At 41.3% G+C, this 25,539-nt stretch overlaps 1 protein-coding gene across 1 annotated transcript; it reads left to right on the top strand.

Moving 5' to 3' along the window:
- Nucleotides 1–1,113: 1,113 nt before the first annotated feature.
- Nucleotides 1,114–24,830, top strand: LOC117257228 (inter-alpha-trypsin inhibitor heavy chain H3-like). The gene is made up of 24 exons (XM_033627237.2): nucleotides 1,114–1,247; nucleotides 2,505–2,625; nucleotides 3,192–3,352; nucleotides 3,485–3,589; nucleotides 3,879–4,041; nucleotides 4,144–4,254; nucleotides 4,574–4,702; nucleotides 4,858–4,974; nucleotides 5,179–5,347; nucleotides 7,016–7,126; nucleotides 8,070–8,251; nucleotides 9,530–9,709; nucleotides 9,794–9,915; nucleotides 12,205–12,419; nucleotides 12,870–12,929; nucleotides 16,105–16,164; nucleotides 18,314–18,373; nucleotides 19,403–19,441; nucleotides 19,563–19,601; nucleotides 21,057–21,164; nucleotides 22,720–22,888; nucleotides 24,089–24,237; nucleotides 24,409–24,493; nucleotides 24,591–24,830. Exons 1-24 carry the CDS (start codon nucleotides 1,129–1,131, stop codon nucleotides 24,703–24,705), a joined length of 2,889 nt encoding a protein of 962 aa, XP_033483128.2. The 5' UTR covers nucleotides 1,114–1,128; the 3' UTR covers nucleotides 24,706–24,830.
- The last annotated feature ends 709 nt before the right edge of the window (nucleotides 24,831–25,539 follow it).

The following is a 25,539-nucleotide window of genomic DNA, read 5'->3' as shown; positions in this document are numbered from 1 at the left end:
GACATTTAGGTTAGACTGAGGAGTGTCCTCTTAGTTTCAATTTCACCTGATGCCAGCAGCAGCCCTCCCACGTACAGGTGGAACTGAGTCTGGCTCGGACTGTACACTGCCTTCCTTATAATAAGCCCTGTGTCACGGGCAGAGGTTGCGTCAGACTTTTTCGTCGCCGGTCATTTGACCGACAGGGTCATAAAAATCCGGTCATAATCTATTTTTACGGGTCATTTTAATTTTCGTTTTTAAATGTTAATAAAGATATTCAAATAAATATTAATTTAGTTTTCATTCGTTCGTTTTTAATAAATCCAACAAGCAAGTTATAAAGTGTGCATTAATAAGGACATGAACGAAAAGATGAACAGACATCCACACACCCGTGCCATTAGGCTTCGCTCTGGACACACCGGACGGCACTTACTAACGCGTCCGGTGTGTCCAGGGCGTTATGTAGGCTAGTTATGTCTGTAGGCTCGGTGACACAAAATTAAAATTGTAATGAAGTGATTATGGTATTGAAAAATGTGTTCGGTTATGCACTGCTGTGTTATTTTAAATTATAAACACGGTATTTCCTCTTTCCTCAGTGCGTGCTGCTGTTATTTTATTTTGAAAATTGGCCGGATTCTCTCGTCTTTTCTGTTTCCGACTTCCTGTTTGGTACGATCCGCTCGATCCAGCTTGACAGAAGCGCTCGCGGCTCCCGTGAAAAATGGACCAGATGCCGAACTGAAGCGCTGCCTTCGCGGGCGCTCCGCTCTGCTCAGCGGCCTGTGTGGACAGTCAGATAGGTTAACATGGGCGCTGACGGAAAACTGCCTCCGCTGCTGGGCGCTGCGCTTCGGTTCCGCGTCCGGTGTATCCAGGGCGTTATGTCAACAACGCTACATGAAGCAGATGAATGACTTTTTCTCTGCAGTGTGAAAGCGGCAGCCACTTAAACCACTGACTGTGCACTCCGCCGCCAAGTGGGGTGGTTATTGCAACCGGTCAAAATAACCGACGGCCTTCAGATTTTCCGGTCATTGTTGTAAAAAAAAACGGTCAGTGACGGTCGAGAATATCCGGTTAACGCGACCCCTGGTCACGGGTGACCTGAAAGTACTTCATTATAAGAAGGAGAAAGCTTTAATGCCTGGGGACAGACAACTAAGGAATACACAGGTTAACCTAGGGAGGAATCTGGGGAAGTGCAAGGACTCCTGCAGGAGGAAGCTGGAGGCCAAACTGAGGAAATCAATAAGTTCAAGGTGAGAGACAACCCATGGGTAGCCTGGAGAGGAAGAGTGAGCTAAGCTGTTTCTTCTGCAGGTTTATTTTGCAGTCCTCAGATGTCTTGCCTACCTCACACCACACCTCTTCCACATACCTAGACTTGCTCCCAATGCTTTTACCTTTCCCTATTGAATCAAACCCGGTGAGTCCTTGGACCGAACCCTTCACCCTTAAAGTGCTTTTCCTCCACTGACAAGACAAGCTCCCTCCCCCACCAGTAACTACTGGCCATGTTAAGCTCTGTTTCCTCCGAACACTTTCGGGTATGGTACCTTTGGAACCAACAGTAACCCTTCAGACATGGTACCTAGACCCTAGCGTTTCAACTGCAAACTGTACTCTGAAATGTGGGCAGGGTTGTTGTCACTCACTGCTCCGTCCAGGACTGTATTTCCTCATTAGTGACACAGATGGAAGTCTGCACCTCGTCTATCATCAACAGAACAAGGCTGCACAACAACATTTTCATAAGAAAATAAAACAGGCTGCAGTGAGAGTCTCTCTCCATGGGATATGTAAAGAGAGCGGGTTTGTGCATTTAGTCCTTCTCAGACAGACTCAGAAGTTTGGTGTTGCCGGAGCCCACGGGAACAGGAAGGACGCTCCATGACGCTTTTTTTTTTTTTTTTTTTTGAGGATTAGGTTATATACAGTTCACATAAACCGGTCTAAATTACTATAAACACTTGAAGATCCACTCCTTACTCATTGCCAAGCCAAGCCTCATGTCATTTTATAGTTACAGTCTGCTAATAAAACTCTCCATGGTATGAACAGTGGTTACATGAGCCTCAAAACCAGCCACAACTCAGCCCTGAGCAGAGTGACCGTCCTCTATTGACAATCAACAGACTGCAGTGTTCACAGCTCCACCTTTTAGTACCAGATCTGTGTGCTAGGTACCCCAACAGAGGGGGGACCAAAAATGGGGATGGTACGGAACAGTTCTTTTTGGCCCTCTTGCTGGGTATATGCTTTAGTCATTACTGGATCTTCAAACGCTTAAAAATTATTCAACTGGCAAAATGTGAATATTCTGTTTCCTCACTTGGAGAAAAAAAAAGTGGCAGAGCATCGATCTGGTGCGCTCCGCCAGCACTATACCGACAACAGGAACGTGTTTTTCTGTGTGGGTGCACAAGTGAGTTACTGAAACAAGAGCGAGAGAAAGAGGAGTTTGCCCTTTTAAAAAAACGTTATGTACACATTCATGTTGTCCTTGTCTGTTTGAGTTTAAAAGACAGTTTCAGCTGCCTGAGTTGCACTCTGGTGGGAGCTATGATGGCGAGAGCTGTGGTGCAAATCACCCTCCTTGGGCTGCTGCTGGCTCTGGTTACCACACTGCCAAACAAGGTAAGTTCACAAGATCTAAAGGGAGAACCACCACACTGCAAGGAAACTGAAACTATCCAATATCTTACTGCTCATTAGGGAACCAATATGTGATGCTTATGCTTGATTTGTTTTTGTTTTTTTTGTATGACTGCATTTCTCTGTCAGGTTGAACGACCTGCTAACTCTCACCTTTAGTGTTGTTTCATATTGTTCATATGTATGCAAGTAAATGTGTGTGTGTGTGTGTGTGTGTATTAGTGTATTACTCATATTGTTGTGCCAGAAATCTGTTGCAAAATCACACTGAGGTGACTTAACTCAAGCTGGTCCCTATGATGTTAATCATTAAATTCTAGAGTTGAAACTTGTTTACGGTTAGAGAGTAATGACAGATGTGTAATTTACACGGTTGTTTTAAAAAAAATAAAGAGAATAGGGTGTTTCTCCAGTTAGACCAATGAGATTTAACCAACCAACGCTGTTTTTCACTATCATCTGATCTTTGGTCAGCTGGTCGTCGGCCAACAAGATCAACCAAGCCATTTATTTTATTGTGAAATGTGCCTCTACCTGTATTTGTCAAGGACAACTGGGACATCTACAGCTTTCACATCAACTCCACAGTGAGCAGTCGTTATGCAACCACTGTTATCACGAGCCGCGTGGCCAATCGAATGGACGAGTCAAAGGAAATAGAATTCCAGGTCCGGATTCCCAAGAACGCCTTCATCAGTAAATTCAGAATGTGTGTGAAGCAAAGATGAATATTTACCAGTATTTGCACATTAAGAATTTTAGATCTAAGAGTCATGAAAATAAATCGTTGGCCACTTAGGCGTATGCATATAAACCAAGACTTTTCCTTGATCTCCCTCAGGTTTATAGATGGCCAAGTGTACGATGGTGTTGTGAAAGGTAAAGAGAAAGCTCAGCAGCAGTACACTGAGGCTGTGTCCCGAGGCCAAAGCGCTGGGATTGTCAGGTACATGGATCAATGGATCACTTTACTGCCAGGTCTTATACAAGTTGTTTTTTTGGTCACATTTTGTAGAAGAGCTGTGTGTCTGTGTCCCTCGAGATAAGGAAAGGGGAAAAGAAAACAAAATTATGACAATTTTTTTCTAACTTTTCTCAAATGTTTAAGTTTGCTTCCAAACCTCTGGCAATTAGGGGTCATGAATACGCAATAAGTAGGTATTGTTTCATTTTAAGGGATCACAAGGAAACCAAACCAATGCTTTACTGCAATGATTATCGTCTCTCTCTTGCAGTTCTGTAGGGAGGACCCTCGAGGAATTTAAGACCTCCGTGAACGTGGCTGCTCACAAAAAGGTCACCTTTGAACTCACATATGAGGAACTGCTGAAACGCAGGCTCGGCAAGTACGAGCTGCAAATCCACGCTCAACCCATGCAGCCTGTCAAAGACTTCAAGGTGTGTTTTTCCCCATCTATATCTATTCAGGAAAACAGTACCAGTGTGAAAACATCTTCATGGTCAGAACTTCTCTTTTATTTAACTTATTCTCATTGGCAGGTTGATGTGCATATTAATGAGCAAGCCGGCATCAATTTCATCGAGGTTAAAGGAGGACTAAGCACAAAATCTCTGGCTAATGCCATCACCAAGACACACACAGACAAACAGGTACAGCATGCTGTGATTTAAAATTCTCTATTTAACTCTGTTGCTTCTTATTCTGCCCCAAGTGTTCAACTATCCTATGCCTACTGGAGCCATAATAATCATTGGCCATACGGCATTCTTTTACAACAGTTTTCACTTTCTAGTTTGATGTCAAACTGCATTGTATTGTCCCAGTAGTGCCCAACACTGTGCAGAGACAAGAAAGTTGAAACTAATCAATTTAATAAAAGACAGATGCATCTTCTTTTTGACCAATAAAACCTGCTCATCAACTTTCGTGCCTATTAAGAGTCTGTAACCTGATTCGTCCTGTTTCCAGGCGTGGGTGTATTTCTACCCGACAGAGGATCAACAGAAAACGTGTGACAGCTGTGGAGAGCAGGGTATAAATGGAGATCTGGTTATCACTTATGATGTCAACAGGGACACCTCACTGGGAGACATCAAGGTACAGTGAGAGTCCATTTCCTGGAAGACTGTTGGCTCTGAGTGCTTTATTAGCATTGTTAAAAAACATTGTATTTAGTGAAACAGAAATTTTATCTTCTCCCGTCTTTTCAACAATCTTTTTTAACCTATCGAACTTCTTCTTTCTCCCCCAAGACTTCAGATGGGTACTTTGTTCATCACTTTGCTCCATCTAGTCTTACCCGCATACCGAAAAATGTAGTCTTCGTTATTGATCGTAGTGGCTCAATGCACGGCAGAAAAATACAACAGGTAGGTTATTTAAAGAGTGTGTGTTTGTGACAGATTACAGCTGTAGAACTGGAGCTTTTTTAGTTTATGACATTCAACTGTCTATGATTCACTTCACAGAAAACTTTATTTCATACACAATTTGAGGACATGTCAAACAGATAATATTTCATGGTGACTTTTTGTGGATAAAAGTTCATATGTGTGAATGATGTTTTTGCCCAGACCCGAATAGCCTTACTCCACATCTTGAACGACCTGGCAGAGGAGGACCACTTTGGTCTAATTACTTTTGATGACTCGATTATTCACTGGAAACGAGAACTTGTTCGGGCCAACAAGAAAAACCTGGACAGTGCCAAGGCTTTTGCACGGGATATTAGAGACAGAGGAGGTAAGGTTCATTAAGCAATAAGTCAAAAATGGCAGTGGTTCAAAGTGTTTTTAGAACAGCAAAGTGGCATAAGGCACTCTACTCTGCGTCACAGCATTAACGGCCCTTAGCTGTTCGCAAATCACTGTAAATCACAGCCTCAAGCAGCGTACTGCCTTCATAAAACAGTAACTACGTACGCCAAAGTTTCATAAAATAAACAGCAATAAAAAAGCAATAATTCATTGATCAAAAAAAAATCAATCTTTCACCAAAATAGCAAAGTAGTTCTCCAGCAATACAGCAGAATGGGACACAACAGAAAGCGACGGCTGTTTTACAAATAGTGTACCTGCTTAAAATTACATTGTTAACCTACAATGGATCGTTGGTGTAGTTTATCCACTTTGGACGAGGATAAAAGGGCGGTGGATTGTGCCGACAGGCATTTCTTCAGCGCAGCGACAGGACACAGTGGCCACCCTGGCTGCTCAAACATAAGTCCCTATAGGCTCTCTGTTTCTTTTGCCAGCATCTTCACATTTTTTGTTTGTTTGTTTGTTTGTTTTGTTTTTTTGTGATTTCATTGAACGACAGCATTGAGTACTAGCGGATGATGAATGATTCAGGCTTCACTTGGCTCTGTCTCCTACAAGAGGCTGCACATCAAAACAGATTTCAGTAAGGACAACTTCAGTCAAAGAAAACTTTATTTACATTTGCAGTATTATATTTGACGGTATGGCTCCGTTCTGGGGCCGCGGAGAGGGCACACCTCTCTGCCCTTCCATGCGCCTACGTGGAAAGCTTGAGACAGAGAGAGCACACCTATCTGCCCTTCCATCTGCTTACATGGAAAGCCTAAAGCAGAAAGAGCAGCAGCAAAGACCCCCCAGGAACAGAACAGAGCAGCATCAATGACATACAGAAATGACATTGATAAGTCAGCCACAACATGAAAAGGAGGAGCTGGGGTGGAGGCAGGTTGTAAAGCAAAATGCGGAGAGCAGCAACAGTAGGCAGGCCAGAGCAGATTAAATAGGGCGCCCTGAATGAGATTTGCCAATTGGTTGCACAGACAGGAATCATGTGATCTATCAGCTGACTCCCTTCCATCAATCAGCTGCTCCATCAGTCGATTGGGCTGTTTGAGATAAGCTGATGTAGCTGGGATGTGAGCTGAGCTTGACATCATGTCCTGTCTGAACTAACGCTATGCTCAATTGTGTTGACAAGACCCTCAGGTGTGTTTGGATTCAATGCCTAAGAGTGCTTGATTTTGTGAAAATCCTCCTCCGTTAGCACTTGGTGGTGAGATGTTTTGTCGTGTCCTTCTCAGCAACATTTTTTCCCTACTCAAACAGCAAACACACAACTGTGACGGCACCAAATTTGCTTCTTGATTTTTCCAGCTCTCTAGCCAGTCCGTCTCTTTCAAAAACTTATTCATGCTTAGCCTACCCAGTAAATCAAAATTTACAACAAAATCTTGAATTTTCTGAAACAGTTAATTGTTAATATACTGTTGTTATGCAGTTACAGCTGTGCGCGTATTGAGTAATTTATTTTGAACACGACTCAACCAATCATAATCAAGGACCATAACTATCTCTTTTATAATAAATATTTTATGAAGCCATAAGAACATTTCACTAATGGCAGCAATGAAACTTTTTCTTTTCATTTCAGGCACAGACATTAACAAAGCAGTGCTAGAAGGAGCACGTATGCTGAATGCACACCCAAGAGAAGGTTCTGCGTCTATCCTTATACTTCTCACTGATGGAGACCCAACCTCAGGTTACAATAAAACCCACATCCACACAAACACATGCACAAATACTTAAAAAAAAAGATTATAAGGACCCTAATGACACAGTCCATCATTTTTAAATGATCTGACTGCAGTCTTTTTCTCAATACCATCTCCTGTCAACAAACTACAGTATAAGCCATCCTTGTGAAACTATGACAATTATGAACATTTAAATGAAAATAATGTCACCATTACTTCCAGCTAAAGGAATGGTGTGTAAGATCCAGGGGATTTAGTGGCATCTAGTGGTTAGGATTGCAGATTGCAACCAGCTAAATCTTCTCCAGTTTAAATTTCTGGCATTGTTGCTGCCTTGTTTGACAGGTTTTTATCAAGAGCCAAAGGTCTCTCCCTCTCCAGGGCAAATGAACCCACTGATTAAAACCCATAAAAAATATTGAATAAAGCTGTTTCACATAAAAATTAGTGTTTCTCTGACACTGTTCAGCTCATCACAGACAAGCTGCTAGCCCAGCACTTGAAAAACAAACAGACCCAGTGATAAAGACTGATAAAAAAAAAACAATGAATAAAGCAGTTTCACGTTAAGAAATCAGAGTTTTTCCACTCTTGTTGCGGAGGGGCTGCTAACTACAGTGGCTGACGTGAAAATGCAAAAATGCAAATATCCCTATCTGGAGCCAGTGTTTGGTTTGTCCGTTATGGACTTAAGTAGAAACATGGCAGTGCAACTTGGCTGGCCCTGTGGACGAGGACCCACTTCCCATGTAGATACAAACAGCTCATTCTAAGGTAACAAAAATACAACATTTGCTATTTTCAGGTGTTTATACACTTCAAACACTTATTATATTCGATTCCATTTCTGCCTATATATCCCCCTAAATCCATACACTAAAATTTAAGTGTATAAAATGTGTATATGTGAATTTGTCTTTTTAAGCTGCATGTCTTGTATCTTTGCAGGGGTGACAAATATTGAAATAATCCAGTCAAATGTCAGAGGAGCTATTGCAGACAAATTCCCACTCTACTGTCTTGGATTTGGTTTTGATGTCAATTTTGAGTTCCTTGAGAAGATGTCACTGCAGAACAATGGTGTGGCACGACGGATTTATGAAGACTCAGACGCTGATTTACAGCTGAAGGTATTTGAAATCTCTTGCTCACTACTCTGTTTATCGTGTGATACACTACATTTCAGCAGGTAAAAAACAATGTTCAAAAACATTAAGGGAACACTTAAATCAGGCATCAGATCACAACGGTCAATGGAAACCAAAATCATGAACCCAGTGAGGGCTGGGTTCAAAATCACACTGAAAATCAGAGTAAAAATTGAAATCACAGGCTGATCAAACTTAAAGGAATTTTATCACAGCAACTCATAATGTGACTCAGTAGTATGTGTGGCCCCCATGTGCCTGTACGCACTCCCGACAACATCTGGGCATGCTTCTGATGAGTCGGCAGATGGTGTCCTGGGGGATCTCCTCCCAGACCTGAATCAGGGCATCAGTGAGCTCCTGGGCAGTCTGTGGTGGTACTTTGCGGTGTCAGATGCACCAATACATAATGTCCCATAGGTGCTCAATTGGAATTAAGTCAGGGGAACGAGAGGGCCAGTCAATGGCATCAATGCCTTCGTCATCCAGGAATTGCCTACACACTGGCCACATGAGGCCAGGCATTATCCTGCACCAGGAGGAACCCAGGTCCCACTGCACCAGCGTAAGGTCTAACAATCGCTCTGACTATTTCATCCCAGTACCTAACAGTGGTCAAGGAACTGTTGGCTCTGATAGTCAGAGTCAGAAACATTCACACCAGTAGCCTGCTGGAGGTCATTTTGTAGAGCTCTGGCAGTGCTCCTCCTGTTCCTCCTAGCACAAAGGAGCAGATACCGGTCCTGCTGCTGGGCTGATGCCCTTCTACGGCCCTTTCCAGCTCTCCTCATATAACAGCCAGTCTCCAGGTATCTCTTGGGACTGTGCTGGGAGACACTGAAAACCGTCTTGCAACCACATGTATGGATGTGCCATCCTGGAGGAGCTGGACTACCTGTGCAATCTGATTGGGCTGCAGGTACCGCCTCATGCTACCAGTAGTGACAAGAACACTAGCAGAACACAAAACTAGAGAAGGAAGGATCAGGAGAGTCTGTGGCCACCATTCCCTTTTTGAGGGTTGTCTTGCTTTTGCCTCTCCATTGCACCTGTTGTCACTTTCATTTGCACCAAAGCAGGTGAAACTGATTCACAATCACTTGTGCTTCCTGAATGAACAGATTGACATCCCTGAAGTTTAGCTGACTTGGTGTTGTACTGTGATGATTACATGTTTCCTTAATTTTTTGAGCTGTTTAGATCATGGTTGGCTGTGGAGAGATTAAGCATTCATGCAGTGTCCATACTGTGTGTCAACAGGGATTCTATGAAGAGGTGGCCACTCCCCTGTTGACAGATGTGACAATGATCTATTTAGGTGGGACTAATCTCACCCAGACTAACTTCAGCCAGTATTATAACGGCTCTGAGATCGTGGTGGCCGGTCAGATCACTGACAACGACGTTGAAACCTTCACTCCACAAGTTGTGGCCATTTCGGTAAAGATCGCTGCACGCTGCACATAATCTCCTGAAAGGTTTTTGAAAGCCCCTGCACATATAAATTAATTTGACCTATGACAGGGGAGGAGAAGGCTAACGTTTTCTGAGACAAATGCCACCGTGGAGTCCACTGGAACAGTGTCTGACAACCGCATTCAGAGGGTTTGGGCCTACCTCACAGTCAAACAGCTTCTGGAAAAAGAGTGAGTATGATGGCGACCACCTTTTCTCTTAATTGTTGTTTGGAATCCATTATATATTGAAGAGCTGCATCCCTTTTCTTTGAATTTAATCAATAAATTGTTGAGTCCATAAAATAGGACCATCACATTTTCACATAGTTTATTAGTGTCAGTCAGCTGACACTTCAAGTTCAAAGTTAAGCAAAATTAAATGCAGTTGAAGCTCCCTTCAAACTACACACACAGAACATGTATAAACAAATATTCAAATATTTAAGAATTTAATAAAAATAAAATAGGGGGAAGAAAAGAATAGAGATTCAAGATTATTAAGGAATAAAAAGGAAAACTATATTTGTATTTACAAGGATGATATACAGTTACAGAAACTGTGTATCCTCAAAGAAAACATGTACAGTATGTGTAATGTCAGTGTAATAAAAGTTGCCGTGGAAACAGAAAACTTTGGCTATAGTGGGACTGAGTGCAGACGGTTGTGCAATGTGCAAAACCAGCATTTCAGAATAGTTTCATGTAGTATATATATATATATATATATATATATATATATATATATGTATATATACACATATATAAATTTGAAACATGAGTGATATGTAGAGCTGAGGTTTATGACAGGGTCATTTTAGCGAAGGATGCGGCAGAGTTAGGTGTCTTCTGTATCACTTGGCAGAAAAAAGCAGTGAACAGGCTGGTGTGGGTATTGTCTCTTAGTATCCTTTGGGCTCTGCACAGGCACGTTATCTCACCAATAATAATGCTCAGTATGGTTCTAGTCAATTTTAATCACCAATGCAGAGCCCTCCTGTACTGGACCGTGCACATCTCACGGCAGTTTGCTATGTTACTATCAGTCAGGATGCTTTCTAGAACTCCTTTGTAAAGTTAGGTTTGGGGTGAGAATTTAGCTTTTTGCTCTTCCTAAGTTTAGAAATTTGCTCCAACCTCTTAGTTACTGTTGTTATACCGTTCACGTTTCAAGTATTGCAGTGCACACATGCAGTTTATATTGGTAGCAGTGGCAGATTCCCTCCTATGTTTTAAAAAAAATTCAATCCGCATACACTGTTATGAAAAAAATTTCATCCAAACGAAAACGCAAAAGCACTTGCCAGTGCATAACCTTAACCCTAAAACTAGGCACAGAGGAAGGAGATGTCGGCCAATTAGAAATGTGAAAAAGCTATTTCCAGAGCACATTCTAACGCCTCTCTTCCTCAATATAGAAAAAGAGCAACTCTAAATATATGTGTTAACATGGATAAAGTCCTGTAAGCAGGTTAAACACAGCATTATTTTGGCTGCGTCCACCACGGTACAAAATGTTGCCTCATTTTTGATGCCTAACAAAGAAAACATTAGCACACACTCTGCCGTTACAAGCCAGGGACTGGCTGCACAAAACACTTGAGGCTTAACCTCTCTTTAGCTGAGCAACTTACAGAGTTGCACAGAATCCCTTAAAATGTCTCCTTACTTAAAGAAAAATGAATTAACTGTGTTGAAAGAGATTTTACAGTGCTAAAAGTTTCCATGGAGATTGTTTGTTTGCTCGGACTCACGCTTGTGGTGCCTGTTATCATCTCACAAAGTTGGCTTATAGTTGGTGAAAAAATGGCAGAGGAAAAGAAGACAAGGAAACCATATTGTTCAGAGGAGGAAAAGATTAAACTTCTGGAGGAATACAATCATAGAAAGCACAAACTACAAAGTAAATTTGATCCCCAAATACCAAAAAAACCCAGAAAATGATTGTAGGAAGAAGCACAATCATTTTCACTCCTCTTGGGGTGTGTTAGTTTTTTCATTTAGCACCATAAACTAGGTCATGTTGAAGTTAAGATAGAATCAGAGGTGCCTTAAGTTTTTTTTTTTTTTTACCTTGCTTTAGTTGCTAAGGTCTTTTGTGCAACAGTCGAGGGATTCCTTAAGTATAAGACCAAGACAAGGAGAAAACCATAAATACTTAAGTCGACATTTTAAGGAAACCTTAAGGAGAAGACTCAAGCGTGTTTTGTGCAACCAATTTTATTTGAGGAAACCTTAACTAGGACTCTAAGGATAATTTCAACAAAAAAACAGAAAATGATTGTCAGAAGAAGCACAGACATTTTCGCTCTTCTTGGGGTGTGTTAGTTTTTTCATTTAGCACCATAAACTAGGTCATATTGTAGTTAAGATAGAATCAGAGGTGCCTTAAGTTTTTTTTACCTTGCTTGGTTGCTAAGGTCTTTTTTTACTGTCATGTCAGTTGTCATGTTTAAAACATGTGCACAATTTGTGACACAGGTTGCTTTTATCTGGACCTGAGAAGGAGAACGTGAAGAAAGAGGCCTTGGAGCTGTCGCTGAAGTACAGCTTTGTGACCCCCCTCACATCCATGGTGGTCACCAAGCCTCAGGGGGAGACCACAGACGTGCTCCATAAACCCAAGGAAGGTGAAACACCAGGGCTACCGGCCCCTCCTGTGGCGGCCTTGCCCGGGATATACGGCGCTTTTGCTCGTAAGGGACAAAAACGTAAACAACACAAACACGATGGACAATCAACAGTATCCCTCATCTCCTTTTCAACATATCTCTCTTATTGAGTCTGTTTGTCAATACACATTTGCATGATTTAATAGCAGGTAAGACAGATATACAGTAGGTACACATCTGCAGCATGCTGACATGATAGATACACTACTGATCACTTAATAACATATTGTACTTTATATACTTTTGCACTCCACATATGCTTCTGGAGGATTGTAATCACACACATCAAAAAGTTACATACACAAGTTTTTTCAATTTATTTACAAGTACAAATGATTCAAACTGTAGTGACCTGGGGGTCAGTCCCCAAAACATATTTCAAAGGCTGCAAGCTAATTTACATGACTATGACTATTCCAAAGTAAATTAACGACTGTATTGTAATATCATGTTATCCTCTTTTTCTTTTAACAGCACCTGGTTTTGGTGGTGGCGGTGGTGATGGTGCTGGTCTTGGTGCTGGTGTCTCCATGGGTATGAAATAGGGCCACATGTGCACTGTTCTGACATGACGACACCACACTGTGTGTATTTTACTGTATAGTGGACATTTGTTCACATTTCTGGAGTGACACCCGAGTTTATCTTCATTCATGACAAAGGACATACAGTGTAATGATGATCTATTATTCTTTGCAGTGGGGTCAAAGAGGTTAGTCTGATCTAATATGAGTCTGTCAGAGAATGAAAGCAGGAGACTGAAAAAAGCTCCTTTGTTAGGAACAAACAAATGAGTTTTTTCACTGCTTTCCTTTTGTGTTGAAAGGAGCTTCTTCAGGTGGTTTGGGTATCTAATCAGAGGACCTTAAGGCCAACCCTGAACGTAATGGGGGATTACCTCCCACCTGGACTGGATGGATGTGTTCCACTTGTTTTTTTAGCACTGCGATGTGATCTCATACCTAGACCCGTCATATTTTGTTGCGTGGGCAGAGCCCCCTGTATCATCATATGGACCCAGGGGCAGCCTTTTGAGTTGTACCTTGATATAGGCGGTTGGCAATTAGGTTTTGGCAACAAAACAACTTTGGTTGGGGTTAGGAAAAAGTCATGGCTGTTAGTCACGTTAGTTGACTTATGTGACTAACGATTCATGTTACAAAATAACTTGAGGCTGGGCGATATGGCAAAAAATATTATCACGCAAATAGTCACCGTATTGATCGATAGCAATATTTATCACAATATAATGCTGCAAGTTTGAAAAGTATCCCAATAATGTCTGACACCTGAAGAAACCAAATGATTTTCCAGCTTCCCACGCCACTCGCCGTATAGCTGGGGCAGAGCAGTTTGGGAAAAATATTTCCTGCCTGGGAGCTCATACCTGCATTGTAGCATTTTAATTTATTTCTTGAACCCGTCTTTCTCCACGGTGCTTATGGGCATCATGCCGTTGGCTAGAAAGTATGACATTGCGTCTATTATATCTCTACTCCTTTTCGATCGCTTCTCATACAGGGCCAGGCGGCAAAAGAGGACACTATTGATTGCTGTTTTGGTGCAGCCCTGCTAGCGCTGCCCACAGCAGCAGAGGTGCTAGGCCGTTGAGCGACATTTGTTGATGGACTTACTGCAGTTTTGGCCCAAATTTTTATGCTTTCAGCGTAGTCGCTGGGATGCCACCTTTTCAGGTGATGGAAAAGGTTTGTTGTGTTTCTTGTCCTGGTTAGTACAAACCGACGACATATTACGCAGACCATCTTTGTCAGTGTGTCGTCACCTTTCCAGTAGCCAAACCACTTCCAAATTATTGACGTTGTGTTACCTTTTTCATCCATTTTTGAGGGTTAACCTGAGCTCTATTTCAGCTTCACTGCTGCTTTGCTCCTCACTTCCACTCATTTCACCCTTTTTTCATTATGTCCATGCTACTTTCAATTCCTCCTCATCCCGGCACAAACGTTGCACTGAAAAAGGGGCGTGTACAATGATGCGCATCCCCAACACTAAAGTTTGATTGACAGCTGTGTGTTAACTTCTGCTGTATGACACGCTGTTTGGATCTATCTAGGTCTATCCACATCAAGTAAAAATGACAATAGTTTATCGTCATCATTGACATACATTTTATTGTGATCCTGTTTTGAGATCGTTTTATCACCCAGCCCTAAAATAACTTGACATTCATTTTTTGTTTCACACGGGATACAAACACCAGTCTCCACGGTCAAAGTCTTGTGACCCATCCACCTTCCCTTTCACGTGCCACTCTTTATACCACGTCGTTGCTCTGAATGCCTTATAATGTCACAGATGGGTTTACATTGGACCTGGCTGAAAACCTGCTGCATCTAATACAGATGCTAAAGGGCGTATTGTGTGTCCATGTCTGATGCCAGGGGGCCACTGCCCAAGCAATGATTCAGATTCAGATTCAGATTCAGAATACTTTATTAATCCCCGGGGGGAAATTGTTTTTGTTCCAATGCTCCATGCAAAGTAGAAAAAGAAATACAGCATGAATGGAAACAAGAGATAAAGATGAAGATATAAATAAAATACTAAAATAGACTATGAAATAAATAAAATAAAACATTAAAGTAGACATTAAAATAAAATATTAAAGTAGACATTAAAATAAAATAAAATAAAATATTAAAGTAGACAATACAATAAATAATAAAATAGTAAAGTAGACAATCTGAAATATATACAATGAAATGGTTATAGCATTATAAATGAAATGAGAATGAGTAGTTATATTGTTTGTTTTGTTTTATAAATAGCCAAATGAGTCCGATCATCAGAGAGGGGAGTTGTACAGTTTAATGGCCACAGGTAAGAATGACTTCCTGTGGCACTTCCTGGTGCTCCTCTGTTCAACCAGAGCGTTGTGGAGAGGGTGAGAGCCATGCTGAAGTATCGCCCGCACCTTCGACAGCATCCTCCTGTCCGACACTGCTGTCAAAGAGTCCAGCTCCACCCCCACAACAAACAGACACACCACAGCAAACAGAATAGCACTGGCCACCACAGACTCATAAAACATCCTCAGCATAGTCCGGCAGATGTTAAAGGAGCGGAGCCTCCTCAGAAAATAGAGGCGGCTCTGTCCCTTCTTGTAAAGGACTTCAGTGTTCTTAGTCCAGTCCAGTTTATTGTCGATGAACACACCCAGATACTTGTAGTGTTCTACGATGTCCACGTTATGCCCCAGGATGGAAACTGGGGTCACTGGTGTCCTCGTTCTCCTCAGATCCACCACCAGCTCTTTTGTCTGATTGATTTGATTTGAATGATTTTGCAAGGGAGACCAGGCTGAGCATTACATTATTATAATGAACATTAAACCTCGCCATAATTCTTTAGGTTAGTGCCCATATATAATATGCAACATAATCTTTCATAATTACAATGAAACTGTCTTCAACTATATGGGATAGTTTACCTGCAGTGACAAAATGAGGGTCTTGTAATTTCTAAATAGTTTTAGTTTTCACACAATTACACATTTAAATTCATAATCTAAGAATTTTTTTTCTTTGATGAATGCTTCTGTGATCCTAGTCTTTTGAAGTTAATACAAGTTTTCTAAATATTAGTAGCTATAGGCTATTTGTAACAAAGTTGTATTTTTGTTCCAGAGAATGTACATGCTAGATGATAACGGGTGTGTAACTCTTCAATCTCACTGTTCATTTTCCAGGACAACCAGCTCACGACTACGATGATTTACTCCTGTATGATGCAGTGTTACCAGATTCAGGTGAACTTCTTTTTGCAATTCTGATCCATCCTATTGTTTTTGTTTTTATGGTACCAACCACCCATGTTTGAATAAAAAGAATTCAGGCCACACATACCTTCACCAATCAATCAATCAATTTTAGGAGAGCCAAATATGTTAAATACAACAAAAGGTGTTTTGCAAAAGATTCCCAAGAGGTGGAATATATTCTAATACTCCTGGGGAAAAGAAAGATCTTCTATTTCATATTTTTATGAGTCAAAATGTAAACTACAGTGTTTCCCATACATTGACGAGACTATGGCAGCCCCCACTCTGTAGCACACCGGCTGGAGAGCCTACTGAGAATTCTTTGGCTCCCTCCTCCTCACCACAGACGTCGCTCTCCTAAGCTCTGAAAACTTTTTCTTTCTCATTTGGCTTATGGTAGTTACTCCATTCCAGGGCAAAACTTATCTCTGCAACAGGCTGCAGGGAGAGCACCTAGCTGCCTGCCTGAGGGTTGCCATAAATGGGTCTGTCTCAGAGGCATTCAACTACGGATGGGGGCAGATAACAAATCAAAAATTTTACTCGAGTTCGGCCCACTTAACATGCTGGTGTGTTGTAGGGCTGTCAAAAAAAATCGAAGTTATATATATTTGAATATATATATTTTTTATAAGTTCGAACCTAAATTTGATCATTCGAATATCATTAATAATTAATCAATACTATTGATAATGTTGTATATCACGGCAAATCCCGTTCGGGCAGAGATGGCTCGCGCACAAGCCGGGCCAGAGAGGGACACAGCAATGGAGGGAGAGGCGCCGATGGAGGAGCCCGCTGCGCCAACACCACCCACTGCGCTGTCCGCGATGTGTGACGTGTTCGGGGAGACATACAGGGAGAGTGTTGCACCTGCTGCCTCCCTGCCTACCCTTTTTGAAGAAGAGATGAAACGTTACCAGAATGAGTCACCACTACGAGCCGACCAGGATCCACTCTTGTGGTGGAAAACTACGCACTGAAGTATCCAAACATTGCTAAGATAGCGAGGCAGAAGTTGGTCAGACCTGGCACTTCAGTGAGGTCAGAATGGGTGTTTAAATCCGAGTGTGTGTTTTTTTTTTTTTTTTTGTAAAAAAAAAATAATAATATTATATTATATTATTATATTATATAAATATTATTCGAACTCTACTAAATTAATTCAAAAATATTTGAACTCAATTTCATGGTGCTTTTGACAGCCCTACTGTGTTGTGCTATGGTCTATTCAAGTGCTGGAATTTGTTATTTACGTGACAACGCCTGAACACAACACAGGCTCCACTCAATTAGTGCCGTGCTACGGGCTCAGGCTGGGCTCGGTTATAATTGTCTCGAACTTGGGTCAGGTTTGGTCAGGAAAATGCGGCCCGAGCCGCGCTCTAGTGTGCTCACCTGTGTGTGTTGGAGCGAAACTCCGCCGTGCGCGACACAGAGAGCAGAGGAGAATTGTAAACGTGCAACCATGTAGAGACAGATATGACATGCCGTCATGTAAATAAGATAAATAACATAAGGCTATTTAGTTTGTTTTATAAAATGGCAGGGTATAGAACTATTCTATAGGCCTCGATATGAAGCGTCCGTAGTGCCAAATAATATAACGGTAGTTTCTAAAGAGCTAAGACGGAAAAAAAAATCAGCAGCAGCGGTCATATTTCACATAGGGGAAACACTGGCCCTCCAGAGGCAGATCAGTACGTTAGCCATTTTTCTTTTGATTACTGAAATGTTTAACCACTAATCCTTATTTTAAGTGTAACCCTTCACCATAACAAACCACTAGTGTTTTTCATACATAAAAAGCACAAAGCGGCCCCCCCCCCCAATAGTCTCCCAAAATCCTGTGGGAAACAATTTATGAATTGTGGCAATTTGTAGGTGAAATCTACATGAAAAACACATAACAAGATTCATTTTGATTTAAAATTCTGATTGTAATTTTGTGTGCATTTAAATCAATATCAGATTAAGCCTGTGGTTATCTGGTGAGGATTAGAATAATGTGTGTATTCAGTGGTTTGTTTTGAAGCTGAGGTTAGATGTCAGAACATTATGTCAATTAATAGAATATCATCTAAGGCTTAATATAAATATAATATTAATGTGTATATCTGGCTAAATGTACTTACAGGTGTGTCTTATCGAATGCCTGTAAAAGTTACCAGGGTCATTGGAGCTACGCCAAGCCATGGTAGAGTATCTCATGGATGTATTTCATGGTATAGTTCTTATAAAATGGATCGATTTCTGTTGTATAAGAAAACAGTACAAAAAGTTTCCCTCACCTCTTCATTAGCTTACAGAATTCTCAGAACAGAAAAGGATGTACTTTTACTTTAACATGTTTCAATTTGATTTAAAATTCTTATTGTAATTTTGTGTGCATTTAAATCAATATCAGATTAAATCTGTGCTTATCTGGTGAGGATTAGAATAATGTGTCTAGTTAGTGGTTTGTTTTGAAGCTAAGGGTATGCTGGGTTCACACTACACGATAGGGCTGCAACGATTAGTCGACTAATCGATGACTAATCGACTATTAAAATAATCAGTGACTATTTTGGTAGTCAACTAATTGGTTTGTCATTTTTCATAGAAAAGTACTAAAAAAGTACCCCAAAATACTCTTATTGCAGCTTCTTACGTTCAAATATTGGCAGCTTTACACACTCTCCCATGACGGTGAAGTAAAACCCTTTGGTGTGAGTACGAAACAAGACATTAGATGACATAATTTTGGGGTTTGGGAGAGACAGACAGACATTTTTCAACATTATAACACATTTTTCGATAAAATGATTAGTCGACTAATCGAAGAAATAATCGACAGATTTGTCGACAATGAAAGTAATCATTAGGTGCAGCCCTACTACACGACATTAGCCCGATTATAGCCTGACGCAGTGTTGTACGGTGTCAACTCAGATCATGAACAATGAGTTTCGTACACGATAATCTGGATGACCTGGGATGATTGGTTGTGAACCATTGTATAGTTTTTCATGTCTGTTGGCCAAGTTGCAGCACAATTTTATGACACCACAATCGCGTAATCTGACATAATGACTGTTGGAACAAACAAAATATCATGTAGTGTGAACAAAGCATTAGATGTCAGAACATGCCGTCAGTTAATACAATATCATCTAAGGCTGTGTAATATAAATGTGTATCTTTGGCTAAATGTACTGTACAGATGTGTCTTATGAAATGTCCACAGGGTTTGTCGGCAGGATTGTGCCAGATATGCCAGTTGATGGTAAAGTATCTCATAGATGTATTTCATGGCATGGTTCTTATAAAATGGATCTATTTCTGTTGTATAAGAAAACAGTAAAAAAAGTTTTTTGTTTTTTTGTATTTTTTTTTGCTTGATGAAGATCTCCTAATGGCTGCCACCACTGTGCCAGAAACAGAAGGTAAAGTATCTCATAGATGTATTTCATGGTATAGTAATGGATCTATTTCTGTTGCATAAGAAAACTTTACTTGTATGCTTTGTAGAGTGTTTACTGTTTACATTGTGCCAATCTGGATGTTCTATACGGTCTAAAGCCCAGCATACACTGTCCGATTTTTTACCGGATTTGACCCGATTTTTGAGACGCACGACATGCCGACGCTCGGGCTGGATTTCCACTTCGTCGTGCGTCTTTTGCCGTGCAGTGTACGGGGGGGGGGGGGGGGGGGGGGGGGGATGAAATTTTGGTCGGCCAGCACAGACATTCGCACAGTTGAAGCAGAGCCACGAGCTGATTCGCCAACATCTGTGCGTTTATCCCTCACTGCGCCTGCGCGAAGACATAGATCACCATGGTGATGCGTCGGTGGACTGTAAATGTGGAGACCAGGTTGGTTGAGCTGTGGCAACAGTATGAGTGCCTGTTCGACGTTTCTTCTTCCACCTACCACGACCGCTATCAACGAGAGAAACGCTGGCAGGAGATAGCCAATATTCTTCAGCTGCCTGGTAAGTTTTTTCTGCTCTCATTTTCAAGCAAGCGCAACAAACATACAAGCTAGCGTGCTAGACGAGGTACAACACACACACACACACACACACACACACACACACAGAGGGTGCACCTGGCTGTAGCCGGCTTACCTCCAACTCTTGTTGTAAAATGGACAAACCATACTGTCGACGTCTCTCAAGCCATCTGTGAGTCCATATGCGCCAATGCCTCTTCTTTTTGGACATTTCAGCACACAGTATAGCGCAAATCATCATAGCAAACCACTTGTCCTGCTTCGTTGACAACAATGGCACTTCCGGAACAAATCGGAGCTTTCAAATGTATCTTTATTGACAGCTGTCAACGGGCAGGACAGTCAGCAGGGGCCGACGAGCCGTTTTCACCTGTACAGTGTGAGCTCTCTGATCGTGCTTGATGATCGGAACGTACAGTGTGAGCACATAAATCATGAGCTTTGGCCGCACATCGCAGACGATTCACTCGTACAGTGTGAGCTGGTATTAAGAATAAGATTTTAAAAATCGTACAGTGTATGCCGGGCTTAAGTCCTGATGTGCCCTCTAGTGGAATCCTCCCGTAACATGCATAGTACATAGGCAAGTATGTAATAATAATTCCGTTGACAACCCAGCTGGTTGTCTAAGTAAACGCATAGTTAAAAAGCAGATATATCTGCGGCCTAAGATAATTTGAGTTACCGAATTGTTCTTCAAATCTTGCAAGTCTATGAAGATAGCAGTACATGTCTGTCATTCTTTGTGTCAGTCACACAAGCAAAGGTGCGCCTTCACTTTGTTAATCTCACATGATACATATTAATCACCACCACATAAAAGCCAGTATTTCTGGATAATCATCATCAAACATGTTATACTGTGACTCTGTGTTCCTCTGTAGCTCCTGTTTCCCACAGGTTTTTGATAAAACCTGAGAATATGTCGCTTCCACTGTGCTTTGATGTCACTGGAGACACTCGCCTCAAACTATTTCATCATCCCAACAAAGGTCAGTAATGTTCCTCTTTGTGCCTTCACTAGTTTCCTTAAATTCCTTTAATAGCCTTGTCAATAAAACCTTTTGCACTCCATGTGTAATAGAAAAAAAAGTCTTTCTATTTTCATCCTTCCTGTGTCAGTTATATCATGTGCAGACACCACTGTTTGCAGTAATGGAAATGAACTACTGTGAATGAATTTACTCAAGTATTGTACTAAAGTACAATTTTGAAGTAATTTTACTTTACTTGAGCTTTTGTATTTTTTGTTCTGTACTTCTACTTCACTACATTTCTGGTGGAAATATTGCACATTTTACTCCAATGCATTTATTTGACAGATACAGGTACTACATTAAAACATGTGTGTATTAAACACAATGCAGTAGCTCCTTTCACACTGACTGTTAAAGGCAGGAATTTCGCACCGTCATTCCGCCTTACCATTCTTTATATGAAGGTACAATCACAGAACAGGGGGACAGAGTTGTCTCGCCTTTAAGCTGACAGCTGAGGTAGTAATGCATCCGCCCAAACGAGGTCTGTGTAAACAGGACAGCCAGCAGGTTGGGATCTTGGGATCATCTTATGCATGTGACCCACCACCAGGAGATTTAAAAAGCAGCTAGAAGCAGTTAGCAGCTAACTCAAAGGGGAACAGCATCTGAAAATCTATGCAAATTGGGAAAACAATGAAGTTTTGAGAGCAAATTCGCATTTCCTAGAAGAGCAAAGGCATGACCTTACTCTGCTTCTGACTGGCAAGTACTTGTTGCTTTTCTTGGTTGCACTGGTTAGGTTTAGGCAAGAGATGTGGGATTGGTTAAGGATACAGTAAGAATGCCAGGGTAAGCCAATCAGAGGCAGAGTAAGGCAGATTAGGGCGGGTCACCCTCCGAACACGGGACAAGATCATCCACCGTATCACAGGGATGGTAAATGAATGTCATTGCCATGCTATGCCACAGTTATTGTTTAGAAAGTGCCGACAATGCCGACTTTATTTGGTTCTGCGTAAAAACACAAAGGCAGCGAAAAAGGGACTTTGTAGCGGCCTCGTAGTGTAATCTAGGCTAGAGCCTTGTTTAAGCCCCTTGTCACTTACCCAGTGACATTCCCCCTCTAAACTTCTTGAATGTTTTCATTGAAATAAATGCAATGTTACTACTCAGGGCCTACAGAGGTAAAAGTTTCCCTTTTTTTTTTTTTTTTTTTACAAAAAAGGAAAAATTGGATAAAAGTTAAAAAAAATGAAAGCAAATTTACATAGCAAGCCTTCATTTTTTTCTTTCTTTTGATCCCATTAATTGGTTCTCTCACAACATTTTGTTGGCCTAACCTCTTGATTAAGTACCTCTGGGTTACAGTAGAGTACTTGTACTTTTGATACTTCAAGTACAATTTGCTGATAATACCTCCGTACTTTCACTTAAGTAGGATTTTGAATGAAGGACTTTTACTTGTGATGGAGTACTTTTTTGCACTGTTGAGCTGGTACTCTCACTGAAGTGAAAGATCTGTACATTTGGTATGGTGTTGAGTTGCATTTGTTCTCTTCTGTATCAGAGCTGTCTGTGAATGGTGAGCTTGATTCAGTGGTGTATGGAGGCTTCAAACAGATTGTCATCCACGTCAAGGCTGACCTGCAAGTTGAGGTTGACGCCAATGAAATCACTGTACGAGAGGGACAGACAGTGACACGCCACACTGGACAGGATCATATCACAGCTGGAAGGTGACTGTTTGCATTGTGATGGTCCTGACTAAGAAACAGTCAGGATTTGGATGTTGTTTTTTACCCAAAATATTAGCACAAATTAAACATGTGAGATACAACGTGAGCTTTAGAGATGCTGGTAGGCAGGTTTCCTGACCCTTAAAGCCTGTCACACCAGACCCACATCAAGGATGTAGTGGTGACCAAGGCCGACAGATGAGTTGCCTCATGTCGCAACAGACTAGACTACAGCCAATGGCCAACTAGCACATATGTTCTGTGCCTGTGTGAGAGGAGATAACTCTCAATAACAATAATAATAAGGCAGCGGTGGCTAGTATACATCATGGACAGACAGGACGGATTCAAGACACTAGTTAGCCAATTAGCACATTAACAACACAACCAGATGTTGAATAAACACAAGATATTGATCGTACGCTAGCAAACAATACCACAATTACAAACCATTTCTGCTTAAGAGCTCAGTGGCTGAAGAAAATAATCTTCTGTTATATTAAAAGTTTATTTTGACCCCATGCCCTCTTGACTTTAGCTGTTTGTTTGCTTTCCTCATTTCAGTTTCTCTTCTGGTGCACTGAGCTGAACTGCCAGTCAGTGATTTCATTAACCAATGGTTTCCCTTACTATGACGCTGATTCAACATACTGAATTGGCCAGAAAAAAAGCAGCCTAGGCCTGGCCAGTGTAGGGCACACCGCAAAAACTAGTGCGACGCACACTCACCAATGGCCTGGCATTGACCAACGGCCGATTGTCAGCTTGGTGTGGGGTGTGTAGAGCCCTTAAACAGAGCTCTGTTAGCTGTTCTCCCATTTCCACTCTTTATGTTATGCTACTGGCCACTGATAATAATAATCTGTCTTTAATTCACTAATATACACAAATATAAATTGTTATTTGCAGCTGATACCTATGGCTCTGCAAACCCACGTACACCCACACAGGTAATTTCTATCTGGTTAATGAGACCTCTTCTCAGGAGTGTGTTTTCTGGCACCTGCAGGTTGGGACATATTATACCATCATCATTCGTAATGATGCATTGATACTGGTGACCTCACATAATGCTCGGCATTGCTTTGTACCTCTTTATCCTGAGCATGGGTGTAATCAGCCAAGATAAGTGAAATGATATGTACAGTTGGTCTTTTAAGTCCTTTAATGAAAATTAAGACAAGGTGCATATTTTTCTAGTTTGACAGTGATTAGGCAGGACAAGGAAATAGATGTTACAGCTGGAGACACACGAATAGTCATCTTAATCCATGTGAAGGATGGTACAAAATTCCTCTGGCCAGTTTTAAGACAGCAGCCATCGGACAACAACACTGAAGGAATTTTAGGTGGGTGAAAAGGCTGAGTTTGTTTGTATGATTTAACAATATATTCAATCATTGTTTGCACTGTAGTGATTGATGGAAAAACAATTAATTAAAAGAAACAAAAGTGCTGTGTCTATTTAAGTGCCAGCTGTTCAGTGTCATTGCTTTATTGTTTGTCCACTGTGTGTCCAGCTCTGAAGCCCGCAGTGTATGAAGAGGTGCAACAAACTCCTTCAACAAAACTTAAGATCAAAGACCAGGAGACTGACGTTACCAGGTACATATCAGTTGGTCTAAAAAATAAAGCTGTCTTAGAGAGCTAATCTACTTGTATTATACAAAGATGCATGACTATTTATGTCTTTCCTTTGTAGGTCCAATGCTGTTGACTACAGTATCGACTCTCACCCGACACTGGACTGCTGGCTCATGCCTGCTGAGTCTGCCCTGCAGAGACGCCTCGATGATTTCACTGTTGCACAACTTTAACTGGGAAATATGATGAATCACTTGGAAAGATTTCATTTAAAGGAAAAATAAGGCAAATGCTGATGTTCTGTGGAAAAATACTTTCCACTTGTTACTGACATTAACAATTAAATAGTATCCCAGAACTCTGTCTTGTGTTAACTTGCCTGAATATAGAGAGTTGGTAATAATAGTCTCAAGGTTCATTGACATTGCGCAATACAGGATTGCAAGATTTCAAGTAAACAAAACATTTTTTATGGTGGAGTATGGAGGACGTGTTGTGAGGAAAGTAGCTGCTTTGTAGTGAAGGGACACTGCAGTGGATGCTTCTATTGTTTGCCAGATGGCAGCAGGGTGACGGGGCTATCCTTTAATACCTTTTAGACTACGCAGGTACCTTACTAATATCACTGATGCTGTGTACTAGAGACGTTCTGGGTGGTCGTAATCACTCACTGCACATCTCATGCCAAATTTTGTGTTTCCAGTCAGGATGCTTTTTATTGCTCCTCTGTCAAAGCTGACAAGAACTTGTAATAGGAATTTAGCCCTCTCAAGTTTTGCTTAAAAATATAGCTATTTCTGAGCTTTCTTAACCAAGACCAAGATGTGTGATGACCACGTAAGGTTCCCTGTATGATGCTGATTCCCAGGACCCTACAACTGTTCACTTGCTGCAATGATGCAAACTGGGGGAAGTGTCTTTGTCTCCTTTTATGTAAAAATCAACAATCAGCTCTCTGGTTTTGCTGATGTTGATCAGTTGATTGTTCTAGGTGAACTACCTGCAAGCAGGCACAAATTAAAGAAAGCAGAGGCCCCTGGGCCACAAAATGTTGAAGCCCTTCCACA

The sequence above is a fragment of the Epinephelus lanceolatus genome, chromosome 1 (genome assembly GCF_041903045.1).
Source record: "Epinephelus lanceolatus isolate andai-2023 chromosome 1, ASM4190304v1, whole genome shotgun sequence".
NCBI lineage: Eukaryota > Metazoa > Chordata > Actinopteri > Perciformes > Serranidae > Epinephelus > Epinephelus lanceolatus.
The sequence above is the reverse complement of the archived record's forward strand: the minus strand, read 5'-3'. Positions and strand labels throughout refer to the sequence as shown.